This window comes from Mesoplodon bidens (genome assembly GCF_964165515.1).
Source record: "Mesoplodon bidens genome assembly, chromosome: 14".
Lineage (NCBI taxonomy): Eukaryota > Metazoa > Chordata > Mammalia > Artiodactyla > Ziphiidae > Mesoplodon > Mesoplodon bidens.
In genome coordinates this window covers 1,302,853-1,318,995 of record NC_138170.1, presented here as the reverse complement: position 1 = coordinate 1,318,995, position 16,143 = coordinate 1,302,853, and the positions used below count along the sequence as shown (strand labels likewise).

The 16,143-nt window shown below is 51.6% G+C and overlaps 3 protein-coding genes across 6 annotated transcripts; 1 reads left to right on the top strand and 2 right to left on the bottom strand.

The window, feature by feature from the left end:
* Window positions 1-1,084: 1,084 nt before the first annotated feature.
* LOC308628232 (retinol dehydrogenase 12-like) lies at window positions 1,085-6,354 on the bottom strand (the record flags this gene model as incomplete). The annotated part of the gene is made up of 6 exons (XM_081255021.1): window positions 1,085-2,007; window positions 2,083-2,189; window positions 2,680-2,868; window positions 5,373-5,462; window positions 5,756-5,995; window positions 6,177-6,354. The coding sequence occupies 6 exons, from the start codon at window positions 6,352-6,354 to the stop codon at window positions 1,819-1,821; spliced, it is 993 nt and encodes a 330-aa protein (XP_081111147.1). The 3' UTR covers window positions 1,085-1,818.
* Window positions 6,355-7,021: 667 nt separating this feature from the next.
* LOC308627722 (uncharacterized protein C2orf81 homolog) lies at window positions 7,022-12,251 on the bottom strand. The gene is given in 4 exon segments (XM_081254076.1): window positions 7,022-8,477; window positions 8,480-8,821; window positions 8,908-9,129; window positions 12,189-12,251. Coding segments are annotated over 4 exon segments (1,899 nt in total). The 5' UTR covers window positions 12,207-12,251; the 3' UTR covers window positions 7,022-7,160.
* A 151-nt stretch (window positions 12,252-12,402) lies between these two features.
* On the top strand, window positions 12,403-16,047 carry WDR54 (WD repeat domain 54). 4 transcript variants are annotated; one of them, XM_081254426.1, is made up of 11 exons: window positions 12,403-12,461; window positions 12,753-13,041; window positions 13,209-13,271; window positions 13,614-13,680; window positions 13,767-13,820; window positions 14,148-14,275; window positions 14,703-14,729; window positions 15,157-15,257; window positions 15,357-15,519; window positions 15,711-15,785; window positions 15,859-16,047. In XM_081254426.1, the coding sequence occupies exons 2-11, from the start codon at window positions 12,820-12,822 to the stop codon at window positions 15,988-15,990; spliced, it is 1,032 nt and encodes a 343-aa protein (XP_081110552.1). In that variant the 5' UTR covers window positions 12,403-12,461; window positions 12,753-12,819; the 3' UTR covers window positions 15,991-16,047. The 4 variants fall into 4 exon arrangements, with proteins under 4 accessions (XP_081110552.1, XP_081110555.1, XP_081110554.1 ...); XM_081254429.1 differs by having other exon boundaries at window positions 15,843-16,047; XM_081254427.1 differs by having other exon boundaries at window positions 12,412-12,461; window positions 12,819-13,041.
* The last annotated feature ends 96 nt before the right edge of the window (window positions 16,048-16,143 follow it).

Genomic DNA, 16,143 nt, shown 5'->3' with positions numbered 1-16,143 from the left:
GGTTAAGGGACTTCCCTGGTAGTCCAGTGGTTAAGAATCCGCTTTCCAATGCAGGAGACACGGGTTCGATCCTTGGTTGGGGAACTAAGATCCCACGCGACACAGGGCAACTAAGCCCGCACGCTGCAACCACAGAGTCTGTGCTCTACAACTAGAGAAGCCCATGTGCTGCAACAAAAACCCAGCACAGCCAAAAAAAAATATATATATATATATACAGGTTAAAAATTTTAGACTAACCACTAAAGAACAGAAGTAGATTGTATATTAGAGAGGGAGTTTAAAAATGGAAAACTCGGGACTTCCCTGTGTCCAGTGGTTAAGACTCCACACTTCCACTGTAGGGGCTGCAGGTTTGATTCCTGGTTGGAGTAGTAAGATCCTGTGCACAGCGCAGCCAAAATAAAGGAAAAATCATCCCACTGCACTCTAAGATGCTCCCAACCAACCTCCTCTCCTTTATTCAGGGTCAGACTTGTATCACAGTCCGGTGGATCTCGCTGCTTCTTCCCCACTTTCTCTCACAGCCATTTGCCCTAGCGAGTTTCTTGTACCTTTAATCCTCGATTAATTGGCATCTGTTTCTCGTATAATGTCCCTAGACTAACACAAATTCCCAATTTATTTTATAAAATGAATCTATCCATGACAGCAAAACCAGACAATGGCAATATAAATAAGGAAAAGTACAGTACAGGCCAATCTCATTTATGAATAAACAGTTCCAAGCAAAAACATGAGTATACTAAATTTAGCCATGTATACAAAATTAACTCTCTGACAAAGTTGGTTTAAATGCAAGTTTGGTTTAATACTAGAAAATCAATTAGGGTCTAAGAAAAGAAATAAAATTTATAATAGTTGAAAGAGAAGAAATAAATGTTATTGTTCCCAGATGGTGTGATTTTCTATGTGGAAAAACCAAAAGTCTACAGATAACTTGTCAGAATTAGATAACTTAATAAAGTTGCTTGATGTATGATTAATACACAAATTTTAAAATACCATTTGCAATAGCATAAAAAGTAAGGTATCTGGAATTAAATATAATAAATCTTGTGCAAGATCTTTATGGGTAAAATTATTCAAAATTTTATAAAGATATTAAGAAGATTTAAATAGACAAAAGTACACTTTGCTCATGTTTAGGACTCATTATCATAAAAACTTCAATCCCCCAAGTAGATGTAGAGCAATCCCAACAAGGTTTGTGTATGTGAAATTTGAAAAGCTGATTCCAAACTTTATGTAGATTTAAAAGAAGCAATGCACTCTCACTCTCAGAATTCACTGACCTTATTGCATGACTCAGCACCCAGGAGCAGCTGGTTGATAGAAAGGTGGAATGGTTAGCTGTAGGCTCAGTTACAGTACCAGCTGGGAGACAACACCCTATGAAGTTGGGATGCTGTCCTACAGGATGTGGCATATGCCTTAATCCAGAGGACACTATGTGGTACCGTCTCCCCCAAGGCCAGGAACCAGGAGGTACAGGTAGAAGTTTCCCCTCTTACTGGTACATCTAATACCCACCGAAAGGAGTCTTACTCCCCATCACCACAACATGGGATCGGTAGGTTTGGAGATCCTAGTGCCCAAGACATGAATACTTCTATCAAAGTACTAGCAGTAAAGTAGAAGCTGAAACTGTCCTCTGGCTGATCTGAGTTCTCACGCCCCTGAACCAACAGAAAGAGGAAGTGGTCACTATACTGGACAAAGAGATTGATCCTTGGAGCCAGCAAACAGAAGGCATAATCAGAGTGAGGGCTGGGAGTCAAGGAGAGGGTGGCTAGTTAGGGCAGGAGTCACAGAAGTTCAGTCCACCTTGTCTAGGTTTGTTAGTCGGACTGAGGTATTCCAGAGGCTTTGGGCCACATGACAATCCCGAGCAGCTTCAGGGGGAAGAGTTATCACACAGGAACTGTTAAAATGTTTTCCAGAAATGCCATCCAGCTCCTTTGCCAAGCACAGGTAGAGGACTGGGATTGCACCTTGTTTGCTATCCTGTAGAGACACGGGGGAAGACAAGGAGCAAAGGGCCCTCAGCAGCAGAGCCCTGGCCCACCGTCCACTACCCACCTTAAAGAAGAAGCTGAGGAGCCAGAAGAGGACGAGATACGGCCAAGAGAAGTGCCTCATGATCTTCGTGGATACAACACCTGGGTCCACAGAGTTCACAGTCACACCTGAGAGGGCGAGACACGTGTAGTACAAAGGGAAGTGAGAGGAGGATGGTGGGAAGAAAGGGTCAAGTGTGGTCCTGCAATGTGCAGTGAGGGGAGGGGGGTCCTTCCAGATCTGTCGGGCAGAGGTGACAAGAGACCTGGGGGTGGTGCCAGGGAAGTCAGCGTTTAGTACCTTACATGAACGGTGATACCTGAGCCAGTAAGGAGACATAAGTATTTGAAAGTGTTGGGTGATCTTGCGGGGGAACATGATGGATGATGTTGGAGGAGAGGGAAGTCGTAGGTGATGGGAGAGTTGGAAAAGGACGAAAGGAGATATGAAGATGGGGTTGAGAGAAACACAGCGTGCACAGATGGTAACTGGAGGATGCTAACAGCTGGCTTGGGGGCTGTTGGGCGTGTTATATGGCCAGAATATAGTGGAACGAGATGGGAAGTGTTGCGAGGTAGTGTTGGGAGTGGAGGAGGAGGGGGTGTCAGAGGCAGTTACCTGTGCCTTGCAGTCTCTGGGCAAGCTTCCCAGTGAATGAGGCCAAAAGAAGTTTGCTGCAGTCATAGTTCTGGTTGAAGGCCAAAGGTCTACCAGCCCCTATCAGATGTTCCTCATCAATGTACCCATGTGCTTGCCGGAAGGAAGACACATTCACTACCCGGGCTGACCCTGCCCGTCGAAGGGCCCCTGGGTAGAGAGAGGACCACACACCTTCAATCCAAGTCCTAGAGTAAATTCCCATGCCCACTGCCCAACCTGCTTCTCCATGAGACTCCAGGAGGACAGGGACCATCCCAGGCTTTCAGGAGAGAGTCAGTGGGTCCCCATGCAGGCGCCCAGGCGAGGCACAGCGTAATGTGAACTGAGACTTCATTTTTATTAGCTGCTTTCCTAATGCTCTTCCTCTTGTTTTATTTTAGTGGGTTTTTTCTTTTTGCCTAAAGTAAAAGTGGAGTTTTGCCTTTTCTTTCACTTGACAGCTGGAGCTAATTTAATTAATCCTTGTTTATATTTCTATCTTGCTGATGGCTAAGAAGGGGAAGGAGAGGCTGGACATTGCTGTGAAAACTGTCTTTCACACATTCATACATTCATTCTTCTACTTATTCATTCCACAGATATCCACTAGGCCCCTGTATTACGGCAGACACCACGCTAGGTGCTAAGGACATATGGGTGCTAGGTTTAGGGGAAAAGAAATGTGTGCAGAAATAGTTGGGAAGGTGTGTTGTTTTGTTTTTAATTTTAACTATCTTCCAAAAGAGTGAAAGTAAAATTACTATCAATAGAACAGGTACAAGTAAATCTTAAAATAAAAAAGAGTTCCTAACTATCCGAAAATAAGTCTGGATTATATAAAGTATCAAAAGTTGTAGGACTTCCCTGGTGGCGCAGTGGTTAAGAATCCGCCTGCCAATGCAGGGGACACGCGTTTGAGCCCTGGTCGAGGAAGATCCCACATGCTGCGGAGCAACTAAGCCCATGCGCCACAACTACTGAGCCTGTGCTCTAGAGCCCGTGAGCCACAACTACTGAGTCTGTGTGCCACAACTACTGAAGCCCGCGCACCTAGAGCCAGTGCTCCACAACAAAGAGAAGCCACCGCACTGAGAAGACCATGCATTGCAACGAAGAGTAGCCCCCTCTCACCACAACTAGAGAAAGCCTGTGCGTAGCAACGAAGACCCAATGCAGCCAAAATAAATAACTAAATAAAATTATTGAAAAAAAATTGTAGTTGTCACATATGAGTTTACTTATTGTTTCAAAATGCTAAAACTATTTTGAGCCCTCCATTTAAATGAAGAATCACAAATGCAAACTAGAGCAGGAGGTATTTAGCCAAAATTTGTTGGAGAGAAGATTATTCTTAAAGAGGACAGCAAACTCCAAACTTGCAGACGTAGTGACATGAAGACCAAAGGGGCTCACAACCTAGTTGGAGACTGATCTTCATGCAGCAGCATCAGTGTGGGAACAGAGATGCGTACAGGGGCTAAGGGAGTCCTGTAAATGGGGACGGCTGGGGGAGGCAGAGGTGTCAGGGCAGGACCCACAGCACGAGTGATATCTGTGCTGTGTGTTGGCAGCTGAATTAAGTTAGACAGGCTAACGAGATGGGAAAGGATATTCCAGATAGAGGGAAGTACATGTGCAAAAGCACAGCCAGAATTAAAAAACAGAGTGTGGCCCAAGAGATACAGATTGTCTGGCTGGAGACAGGGTGTGGGTTTGGGAAAGGCAAAGGTGAGACTCTCAGCCTGCAGAGGGTCTTCTAAGTGGAGAGAAGCAGCTTAGTTTATTATATAAAGTACAGAGTTCCTTCAAAGGATTTGAAGCAAGAAAGTGACATGATGAAAGGTGATTTCTTAGAAGTGGCAGAAGGGAGAATATATTAGAGGAGGGAAGATGGGAGAGAGGCAGTGTAAGAGACTGTTACTAAGCAAGGTACAGACAGGGTGTTGTAGCATGTTATAATTTTTGGAAAGGGGGGAAATATTTATACTTACAAATGCATAGGCTTTGGCCTTGCTTCTTGTCCACTTTCCAGTTGGGGCTAATTTAATCACCCCCTAAAGGGCACATGAGACCTGGCAATAGTAGTTGCCCCCCCGGAGGGGACTGGGTAGCTGATTTTCCAGGAGAGGAGGAGACTTTTTCTTTCTTTCTATCTGTCTTTTTTTTTTTTTTCTACTGCATACCCTTTTGTACTTTGGACATGTATTACCTGACCGAAAAATTAATTTTCTTTTAAAGAGGCTATTAGACAAGCCAAAGAAAATGTTAGGGAGAATGTGCCTGTCACCCAGTCCCTCCCCTCCCTAGGAAGAATACAAACCTCCTTAATTCTCGTGGCCTAATGCCACCCTCAAGAAGCTTTTGTTGAGATGACTGACTCTACTAGTAGTCTGGCTAGAACTCAGAGTTGGGGGAAAGAGAGGTGGGATGTAGATCTTACATCCTCTTGCTGGTTGTATTTGGGGATGACTGATTCCATTACCAGCCTCCTAATCCTGACTGTTGCCAGGTGGGTTCCCTGCTGTGTACAGCAAAAATATACTGGGTCATTGCTCAGCAAGCATCTGGGTGCCAAGGGAAAGGAGATGACCAAGGGAGACAGTAAGCACAAAAATGCCAGGGGAATGGAAAAGTGGAGGTGGCACAGAAGGTAAGCACCCATCCTTCCTTACCTTGGAGCAGATTTGTGAGCAGAAAGGGCCCAGTGTAGTTGGTGGCAAAGGTGAGATCAAGGCCCTCTGGGGTAAGAGTGGTGGGGAATCCTGGGAGGAGATGAAAATATAGGTGGTGGGTGATGGAGTGAGGACCCTGAGGGAGACAAAGTCTGCGGAGGACATATTGGGTTCAGTAGAAATGCCACAGGAGCATGGATGTGTTGAGATGGGGGCAATGAAGTCTGAGGCTATAACTTAAGGTAGGCTTCTTAGGATAGTGTCTGAATTATAGCGTTTCCATGGTATGTACAGGTTAGGCTTGGAGGATGCCTGTTTTGGGGTCCCTGAGCTAGAAAGGAGGTTCCTGAAATGTGCTTAGGGGAAGCAATCAAGGCACATACCACAGACTGCAGCGTTGTTAACCAGTAGATGTATCTTAGGATACTCCTGCAGAAGCCACTGAGCAAAGCTTCGGATGGAGTTCATAGAGCTCAGGTCCACCTCACCAAGCAGGAGGCGGTTGCTCTTTGACGCTGCTTGTATCTCGGCCAGGGCTCGCTGTCCACGCACTCGGCTACGGCAGGCCAGGATCACACGTGCCCCGCGGCGGGCCAGCTCCTGGGACACGGCCTTCCCGATGCCTGTGGGACGGCAGCTTCAGAGTATGCCAGTCTGGCGAGTGACTAAAGGGCAATGTGGGGGGGGGTGCAGGGGGAGACAAGTGTTCTGACAGTGGGTGCTGGTCCTCCGCCCTGCCCTCCCTGTTGGGGCTGTTGGAGGCTGAGGCCCTTAGCGAAGTGGCAGGGCAGGAGGAGAACTCACCACTGTTGGCCCCAGTCACCACTGCTATCTTCCCAGTCAAATCCGTGGAGCAGCGTCGGAGGTCCCAAGGATACAACTTATGCCAGGCCTGCACACTTAGTCTAAGCAGGAGGACCAGAATGAGGAACACAGAGCCAGGACCCCAGCCTGGGCTGCTGAGTAGAGACCACAGTGACATAGCAGAGAAGTCTGGTCTGCCGCTGGAAGTGCTGCCCATGGGAGGGCGGGGAGGGACTAGTCAAAGCTGAATAGGACTAGGCACGAGGTTGGTGTGGAGCATAAGGCGCAAAATTTAAGGAGGCACTCACTCGTGGGTGTGCTTGAGCATCCCGTTTGAAACGGAGAGTGAATTCCTCCTTTAACTGTTTTCCCTGGCTATCTGATTGCCTCACCCCATTGCTGGTCCAAGTCAAAGATCAAGAGAGTCCAGGTTTCCCTAAACCCTGCATAGGCTCAAATGTGTCTCCAAGTGAAACTTGGATTTGCACTCTAAGATGAACTGACAGGGCTCCAGGGACTGGAAATTAAACTCCTCATGTCTCAGGTCACTCTGCGCTTAAGTGGGGCCATCCCCTTCTTTCCCTACTGGAAGGAGACTCTTATAAGTTCTCCAAACTGAGGCAGACTCCACTTGGAACCCTTATGTCTGCTCCTTCGTGGGGATGGGGATGGTTCTCCAGAATGCCTCTGCTGGGGAGCCACCTTGGCCCTAAAGCAGGGTCTCCTAAGGGTGTAATGGGATTACTCCCTGGAGCCAGTGTTCTGTATTCTTCTAGACCACTCCAGTTCACCACAGCACACACTTGGAAGAAACTGACAGACATCAGGCCAATACTTAAGGCAACTCAGGTGTTTATTTCTGGCAAGCAGACAGAAGGAAGGTGGGTTTCACACTGCCTGAGGTTCAGGGCTCAGAATGGGGCAGGTGCTTGGAGGGGAGCGAACACATTTGGGGGGTTGAGCTCTTCATTAGCTGTGCCACGGTCACCCGGGGCTTTGGGGCGCCTGTGTGGATGGAGGAGAGGTGCCACCTTCTTTGTCCTCCTTTCGAGGGTCAGCAGAGCTGAGCAGCACCTGGGGGGCTGGGTTCAACATGCTCACACCAGGAGCCAGCTTCAGTGCTTCCGGCAGCAACACGGGCTTCCACATCACCTGGGACGTGGCCTCGAGAACTCGGGGCGCGGGATGAAGCCACTTGTGAGGATCCTGGCTCTCCCTGTCCCCAGGGTCCAGGCCCTGAAGAGGTACGCGGGTGCGGCCAGCCCACAGCTCACCCAGCAACTCGGCCCCCCCCTCCCAGCCGCTGGGCCACTTGGCACCCGGCCATAGTCTGGGGCTGGGGCTGCGGGCCACGTCGGGGCGCGCCGGGTGTGTGGCGAGAAAACGGAGCCCGGGACTGGCGAAGGGCCCCTTTGAACCAAAACCTGGCGACGGTAGGCCTAAACTTAGAGCAGGGAATTGGAGGCTGGGGCCGGGGCCCAAGGCTCGGAAAGGAACGCCAGGCGGGATAGGGAAGAACACTGACGGGGAGACGCGGACGCTGGGGGCGGAGGCTTGCGGTCCGGCTGGGGCCTCGGTCTCCTCGCCCCGCTGGCGCCCGCGGTAGGCTTCCAGGGGGCACGCCTCGGAGTCTGGGACCAGAACCTCCGCCAGAGGGCGCACCCAGCGGCGCGGCCGCCGCGCTGGGTCCAGGCGCGCCATCGCCGCCTTGCGGCCCATTCTGTAGTGCAGCGCGCTGGGCCGCGCATCGGCGCGCCCGGGCTGCCGCGGCTGGAACCCCCCGGAGGGGCTGAGCGTGGTGGGGCCGCCCGCAGAGGGGCCGGACACCGACACGACCGAGGGGGTGCGGGGCACCTTCTCCTCCTTGAGCTCCGGCCGGTCTCCAGCCGCTTGCGGCTGCGGCGGGGAATAGTAGAGGTCCTCGAGCGAGAACTGAGAGCTGAGGGGCTGTGCCCTCTCGACAGAGGCCTGAGGGCTGGCTACCAAGGACAGCTCCAGAGAAGGGTGCGGACTGACGGCGGGCGCCATCTCTCCCGACGGTTGGCTGCTCGCGTTCAAGGATCCGACTGCAAACAGGTGGCCCCTCGCCTGGTCGTCCAGTTTCTCTAAAGGACCCCTGGGCCCTGTCTCCTGAAACAGGACCGGGGTGGGTAGGGGGCCCGGGGTGACTCTCAGTTCAGGAGGACGCTCCCAAGAGTCCATCCGCTCCTGAGAGCCTGTATCCATCCACAATCTTCCTAAAGGGATCTGGTCCACGTTCTCTTGGTCCTGGGGAAATGCACCAAGGTGGACGTGAGGGGTGAGTGGGGAGACGTCAGAAAGGGTAGAGAGGAGGTTGGAGCAGTCCCGTGAGGCCCTGAGGAGATCGAAGACGCGGCGGGGGCGGCGGTGACAGCTGGGAGGTAGCTGGGGGTTGAGCTTACTTCGCCTTGGAAGGTCTCCTCCAGCCCCACCGAGGTCAGCGCGTGCAGCACGGGCACGGATCCCTGAGCCCAGGCGTCCGTCGTGCAAGGCAAGGGTTCCTCGTCCTCGCCCCATGTGGGGTCCTCTGCCACTGCAGATTCTCCCTCGTCCCTGGCCAGGAAGCGCCACCCGGTGATCTGCAGCATGGCTGCCCGTGCCTGGCTGATGGTGAATGGAATGCACTGCAGAGGCGAGAAAGGGTCTCAGCCCAGCAGGGAGGGGTCAGGGAGAGGGGAGGTGGGTCTGGAGAACAAGGATCCAGGCCCACCTGTTGGGTCAGGTAGACTTTAAAGGCAGAGTCCATGACTCGGGCCAGCAGATCAGCCAAGATGTCCCCCACCACTTCCTCGCCTTCTTCGAGAGCCGTGAGCGCCATCCACTCGGCCTCAGTGAGCCGCCCAGGCACGACGTCCACCTGCGGCACCGGAACCGTAGGCGGCCGCGCCTTTTCCGCCTTGGATCGGGTCACCCCGCGGTCTCGGACCTGCCTCTGTGGGAAAGGAACAGGGCAATCAGGGCGGGAAACCGAGGAGTGGAGAAGCAGTTATGGGCTAGGAGGAAGCTTCCTCAAGTTGTCTAGTAGGAAAGAAAGCCTTTAGAGAGGGATAATTTACTAAGAGACTACTATGTGACAGATGCTTTTCAGGTGTGTGACCTAGCTAATTTAATTTTCGTAACAGCTCACTAAGCCCATTTTACAGACAAAGAAACTGAAACCTGGCAGCAGTTTACCTCCACTTGCTTGCGATTACACAGTGAACCCAGGCTATATATAGCTCGAACTGCACAGTCCTTGCTATTTGCACTAGTTCAAAGTGTTCAAAACTCTTGCAAGTTCAATAACTTGAGACAGAAAAGTCAACAGGACTTCCCTGGTGGTGCAGTGGTTAAGAATCCACCAGCCAATACAGGGGACATGGATTCCATCCCACGTGGGGAATATCCCCCATGCTGAGGAGCAACTAATCCCACGAGCCACAACTAGAGCCCACACGCTGCAACTACTGAGCCCATGTGCTGCAACTACTGAGGCCCATACGCCTAGAGCCCATGCCCTGCAACAAGAGAAGCCACCACAATGAGAAGCCCACGCACCACAACGAAGAGTAGCCCCTGCTCGCTGCAACTAGAGAAGAGCCCACACGCAGCAGTGAAGACCCAACACAGCCAAAAATAAATAAAATTAATTTTAAAATGTAGGGGAAGATAGTTTAAACTGTCATATAATCTCTGGGTGAGAAACAGCTGCCTAAGCATAAAAGTAATGTAAGAAATAATAAAGAAATGGGTAGATAAGTCTATGTGTGTGTGTATATATATATATATATATATATATATATATATATATATATACATATATATGTCAAATTATCCTCTGCTTATTTTAAAAAACATTCCTAATTAGAAGGTGATAATAGTAGTTTTCATTTACTGGCACTTAAAGTATATCAGTCACATACATGGATTCAATTCCTACATTTTTTAGACTACATACTATTTTTATCCCCATTTTACAGAATTTGCCCAGGACAACAGAGCAAGGAAGTAGTGGAGTCATATTTCATATGCCGGTCTGTCTGACTCCAGAGTTTGACTTTATCCTGCTTCCTAAACAAAAAATGAGCAACAAATTTTAAAAAAGGATAAATATCCCCAAATACATTAAAAATGCATAAAATTTTTAAAAAATCATAAGACCTCCAAGGATAATAAGCAAAGGACATAATATTTCACAAAACTGGAACTGCTGATGACTAATAAACTTTTGAAAAGCTGTCCAACCTTCAAAAGTACCAATTCCAGTTTTATGAACACACACAAAGGCATATTCTGAAATGAAAATAAAAACATATTCTCTAAAATAGTCCCTGTGATGTCATTTATAATAGCAGAACATTGAAAACATACATCTAACAAAAAGAGAATAGGTGGCTAATTGTGTGCTACCTGTATGATGGACTATTATGCAATGATTAAAGGCAGTCTTTAGGAAGAATTTACAATAGCATAAGAAAATACTTATGATGTAATTTTTTAAAATATATTTATTTATTTTTGGCTACATTGGGTCTTTGTTGCTGTGCACGGGCTTTCTCTATTTGCGGCGAGTGGGGGCTACTCTTTGTGGTGGTGCATGTGCTCTCATTGCGGTGGCTTCTCTTATTGTGGAGCGTGGGCTCTAGGGGCGTGAGCTTCAGTAGTTGCAGCACGCGGGCTCAGTAGCTGTGGCACACGGGCTCAGTAGTTGTAGCTTGTGGCTCTAGAGCGCAACCTCGGTAGTTGTGGCACACGGGCTTAGTTGCTCCGCGGCATGTGGGATCTTCCCAGACCAGGGCTCAAACCCATGTCCCCTGCACTGGCAGGCGGATTCTCAACCACTGCGCCACCAGGGAAGTCCCATGATGTAATGTTAACCGAAAGAAACAGGATACAAAATTACACATCAAGTATGATCTCAGATATGTAAACCAATGTGTTGAAGAAAAGGAAAGCACAGAAATTGTAACACTGGATGTGTTTCTTTCCTACACTCTTCTCGATTTTATAAGTTCTCTACAGTGACTTTGTGTCCTTTTATAATCAAGAAAATCCACTGAAAAAGAAAAATCCAGTCCCCCCCAAATCCATATTAAGGACATAGGAATTTAGTAGTAGATTCTTGGGAGCTTTCTCATTTCCCCACAACAGTCTCCCCGAACCTGATTCCTTCTAAAATTTACCTCCCAACGTAATCTTCCCAAACCTTTGCCTCCCCATCCCCACCCTTATTGCCTCATACATGGTGTTCCCCCAAGTTCATTCTCCCCCAACTCTGGTGTTTCCTAAACCTCACGCTGAACTCAAAATCCCTTAAGTCTCATTTCCTCTGTCTGCTAGAGAGAACAGTCCCGTTGGCAAGCCCAGGGAATGGCCCACGGCCCAGTCCAGGCTTGGCCAGAGCAGAGCAGGTAGGGCTGGGAGAGGAGAGTTGGTTCCTTAGACTTCCCCACCCAGCGTCTCACGTGACACCCGTGATAATGGCTGTACCTATACGTGGCCGGAGCAGGGGGGCCAGATTGTCGCACGAATTCTCTTCAAATCTGTTTATTTTAAAGTTTCCTACCTTTTAAACAATTGACTTTCAAGTGCAGCCTCAGAGTTATTGTTTAATCCATTTCTTCCTCCTGAAATTCTCGAAATGCGTCATATCTAGCAACACCTCTCCCCAATGCCTGACTAGTTCTGGTTTATCCATTCAAATGGGTACCTCAGTATAAGAAACAGTATTATACATGCATTAACTGTTTCCAAAGTCACTTCTTGTTCTTGAGCTCTGCCCCCACCCATTTAACCCCTTTCCCTCAGGTTCCAAGTGTGACAGTGCTTGTGAGTGGGCGTGGTGCAGGTGTAGATGTTCTGCCCTAGTGAACCGACATGGCTTCCTTGGTCATCTTGAACGCCCGCATGGAGGGCGGGCGCCGGGTGGCACAGAGCTGGCCCACGGTTCCGGACACCGATCTTAACGGTCTATCCCCGCTCTGGGTCACCCTCAGCTGCGCTAAAGCTCACCGGGCCTTCGTGCGCCATCGCCGCAGCTGTAGCTCCAGCCCCGGGGATCCAGCTGCTTTCCCGTCCCGCCGCCGCTGCTGCTGCCGCCTATCGGTCGCCTCGGCAACCACGCCGCAGGCGGGCTCGCCCCGCCTACAGTTGACCGGGCAGCAGCGCTGCGCGCTGCGCGTTTGGGTTGCTCGCCCCGCCCAACGGCCGTGCGTACGTGCGTCGTCTCTATGGGAGCGGCGGATTCGGAGGGACGGAACGCTTCTCGTGTCCGGCAAGCTGCTGGTGTGAACTCTGACCTGGTCCGGGGGCTTCGGGGAGCCAGGGCGAGGGAGGAAGGGCCTGGGGGCCACCCTGCTTCATCCCGCCTTGGCTCGGGCTCTTGGGGGCCACTGAGTCCTGGGCCAGCGCAATTCCTCCTCTGGGAACCCCTGTCGCCTCATGCCTCAGCCCTAGGGTTCCCCTCGCCTGCTCCACAATACCCTTCCCACGCCATGGGATCCCCCATCACCATCACTGCCCAGTCGCAGGGGTCTCTCCCAGTGCCTCGAGACAGCACCCACTCCCACCTCCCAGCCCCCACAGGTATCTCCGCTGTCGTCTGTCTTCCGCGCGCCTGTGATCCGGACGTCTCTCCCCAAGGATGTTCCGCCGGCAGCGCTCCATCCCCCTTCGAGGCTCAGCCGCCGCCCTGTGCAACAACCTCAGCGTGCTGCAGCTGCCCGTCCGCAGCCTCACACATTTTGGAGTGGTCCATGGACCCAGCGCGCAGCTTCTCAGCGCTGCTCCCGAGGGTGTGCCCTTGGCCCAGCGCCAGCTCCAAGCTAAGGAGGGCGCTGGAGTGAGCCCCCCACTTATCACCCAGGTGAGGCGCGGAGTTAGCAGTGGTGTTGCCGAGCCCAACCCTAAACCAGTCCTTCCTCTCCAAACCTCAAGGAATAGGCCTTCCCTAACCATCTGGATTTCCACACTGTTGAGTCCTCATTCCCCTGCTCTGACCACTTCTTCCTACTCTGATTCATCTCCCTCTAGGTGCACTGGTGTGTCCTCCCTTTCCGAGTATTGCTGGTACTCACGTCACATCGAGGAATACAAGTAAGAAGAGGACCTTCCTGCCCTCCCCCACTAGGGTCTTCTCAGCTTCTCTCCAAGGCCCCTAGACCTTCCTTATTTCTCATCTTCCTTCCTTGTTTTCCAGTTCTCAGGTGCCATCTCCGATATCTTCCCTTTTATCAGTTGTATGACCTTGGGCAATTTAGTTAACTTCTCAGAGCCCAGTGTCCTCCTCTGTTAAATGGAGATAAAAGTAGCGCCTACCTCCCGGGGTGGTTTTGAGGATTAGGTGGGCTGAGGCTAACATGAGTATGTGGAGGAGTCAGCACAGAGCTCAGCGAAGGTCAGCTGCGTCATGACCCCGTCCTTGCCTTGGCCTTCCAGATGTATGAGTCTGATGGCTCCGTCATGGTCTACTGGCATGCACTGGATGCTGGAGATGCCTCTCTAGGTACCTGCAGGACTGAGTGCCTTGGGGGTAGGGAGTGTTTGCTGGGGCTACGGGAGATGCTATTTCTAATCATTTTCCCCTCTCAGTGCAGGCTGTGTTCGCCCGAGGAATTGCTGCCAGTGGCCACTTCATCTGTGTGGGTGAGGGGGCCAAGGGCAGGGCACTGGGGGGTGCTGAGGTATGGGGGTGTAGCCTTTGGCCAGGAGGATGCCAAAGGTCTGAGGAAATTGTGGAGTGTTAGAGGGAAGGGTGGGGGTGAACGGGGGTCTGAGAGACTCCAAAAAGCCATGGCGGGGTTCATAGGGGCGGGGTGGGACAGGAAAAGGGTAGTGAATGTAGGGGTGGGGCTGGGGGAGCAGTGAGAGGTGGGTTTGTTACTAAGCTTTCTGGGATGGAGGGAGGGAGTGCTGAGTGTGGTGGAGATCTGGGAGGATCAGGAAGCCATCAGTGGAGCACTGCTTCTGCAGGAATGTGGTCAGGCCGGGTACTGGTTTTTGACATCCCAGCCAAGGGTCCCAACGTTGTACTGAGTGAAGAGCTGGCTGGGCACCAGGCACCAGTCACAGACATTGCCAGCGAGCCTGCCCAGGGACAGGTGAGTGGATTCCCCCTACTGTTCCAGTGAATCCGGGGGCCTCCCCACCTTGGGAGGCAGGGGACCTGGGTTCCAGCCGTGGCTCTGCCACTAAGCAGCCAGATGACTTTGGGCAAATTGCTGCCCTTTCCTAGGCTTTAGCAACCTCAGCTCCAGTGATGAAGCCTGAGATACTTTACATTTACGTGGCATTTAATAGTTCACTCCCACTTTACGATACTGGGGAGAATGGAAGAGTTGGGACAGATGGTTCTGAGATACTTTCCAGCTCTGACATGTGTGGCTTCCTTCTCTGAACTTGGGCAAGTTCAGGCCCACCTCCAGTGCTGCCCTCTCCAGGAAGCCTTCCCCCTGTTCCAGCTCCCACTGATCTCCCTTAGCTGAGCCCTGAATTGATACTGCCCTCAGACAACTCTTGTCTCCCCAGCTGGATTGTAAACCTCTTGAAAACAGGGTATGTATCTTCTGATTCCTATGTTACACTGCGCCCGGCACAGAGCTGGGCCCATGGGCTATGTTGGCTGCCTGGGTTTAGGGGTTGTCAAGAGGCCCAGAGTCTAGTCATGACTGTGACTGGCTCACTGCAAGACCTCCAGAAGGTCCTAACACTATGGCCTCAGTTTCATCATCCGTCCAACGAGGACAATTATATACCCTAACCCATGGCGTGTGTGTTGGGGTCAGGGTAGGGAGTAAGACTATAAAGAATACAAGGAAAGCATTTTATGCCTCCAGGGGACCCGTGCGGCCGGTGATGGCTTCACATCCTGCCCTTTCCCTGGAGAGGCCAAGGTGCAAATCCTGCCTCCCTTCCCCTGCTGCCCTGTATACAGGGCCCAGCGGGGGAGGAAGGGCAGGGCTGACCCTGCCTCTCCCCTCAGGACTGCGTGGCCGACGTGGTAACAGCAGATGACTCGGGCTTGCTGTGTGTCTGGCGGTCAGGGCCCGAATTCAAATTAGTGACCCGAATTCCAGGATTCGGGTAGGCGAGGCGGAAGCGGGCTGAGGCCTTCCTGAGGTAGCTTCCGGGTGGGGAGTAGGCTTGGGTCTGGGAAATCAAAGTAGGGTATCACCCTTGCAGGGTCCCGTGCCCTTCTGTGCAGCTGTGGCAGGGGACCATAGCAGCAGGCTATGGGGACGGGCAACTGCGTCTGTATGAAGCCAGTACAGGAACTCTACACGTCCAGATCGACGCCCACGCCCGGGCCATCTGTGCCCTGGATCTGGCTCCTGAGGTGGGCAAGGTCAGTCTCCTCCTCCGTCCGTACACACCCTTGTTCCTGGTGCTGGGATGTTGAGAGGAGCTCCACGGGCTTCTCTCTGCCACTCAGTGTCGCGCCCTCCTCAGGCACCAGGACTGGGCTCTACAGCCTATACCAGTCCCCTGTCAGCACGTTCTGACTCCCACTGGTCCTCCCTGGCTTTTTTTTTATAGCTACTCTCTGCGGCTGAGGACACCTTTGTACACATCTGGAAGCTAAGCAGAAGCCCAGAGGGTGGCTACCTTGAGGTGTGTCTTGTAAGGGGAGTGGGATGAGGACCCAAGCATGCGGCGGGCCCTGAGCAGCTCTCCTCGCCCCCAGGTGGAGCACTGTCATGGAGAGTGTGTACCCGACACCCAGGTGTGTGGTGCCCGGTTCTGTGATCCCTCGGGCAGCTCCTTTGCTGTGACTGGCTATGACCTCGCTGAGATCCTGAGATTCGGCGGCATGTGAGAGAAAAGCAGCCCTCCGTTTCCCCTGTGGTATTTATAAAGTGCCCGCCTCCACCCAGCCCTTGTCTGATTACTCAGTATCATAGTCATACTTCACAACTAGTGAACTAAGCTCCAGGGGTGAGGGGATGTGGCAGGTCCAGACCAAGCCAAG

Coding starts and splice junctions, on each gene's coding strand:
- WDR54 (XM_081254426.1), top strand. CDS start 12,820: ATGTTCCGCCGGCAGCGCTCCATCCCCCTTCGAGGCTCAGCCGCCGCC. Junction 13,042..13,208: donor GCCCCCCACTTATCACCCAG/GTGAGGCGCGGA, acceptor ATCTCCCTCTAG/GTGCACTGGTGTGTCCTCCC. Junction 14,276..14,702: donor GCGAGCCTGCCCAGGGACAG/GTGAGTGGATTC, acceptor TTGTCTCCCCAG/CTGGATTGTAAACCTCTTGA.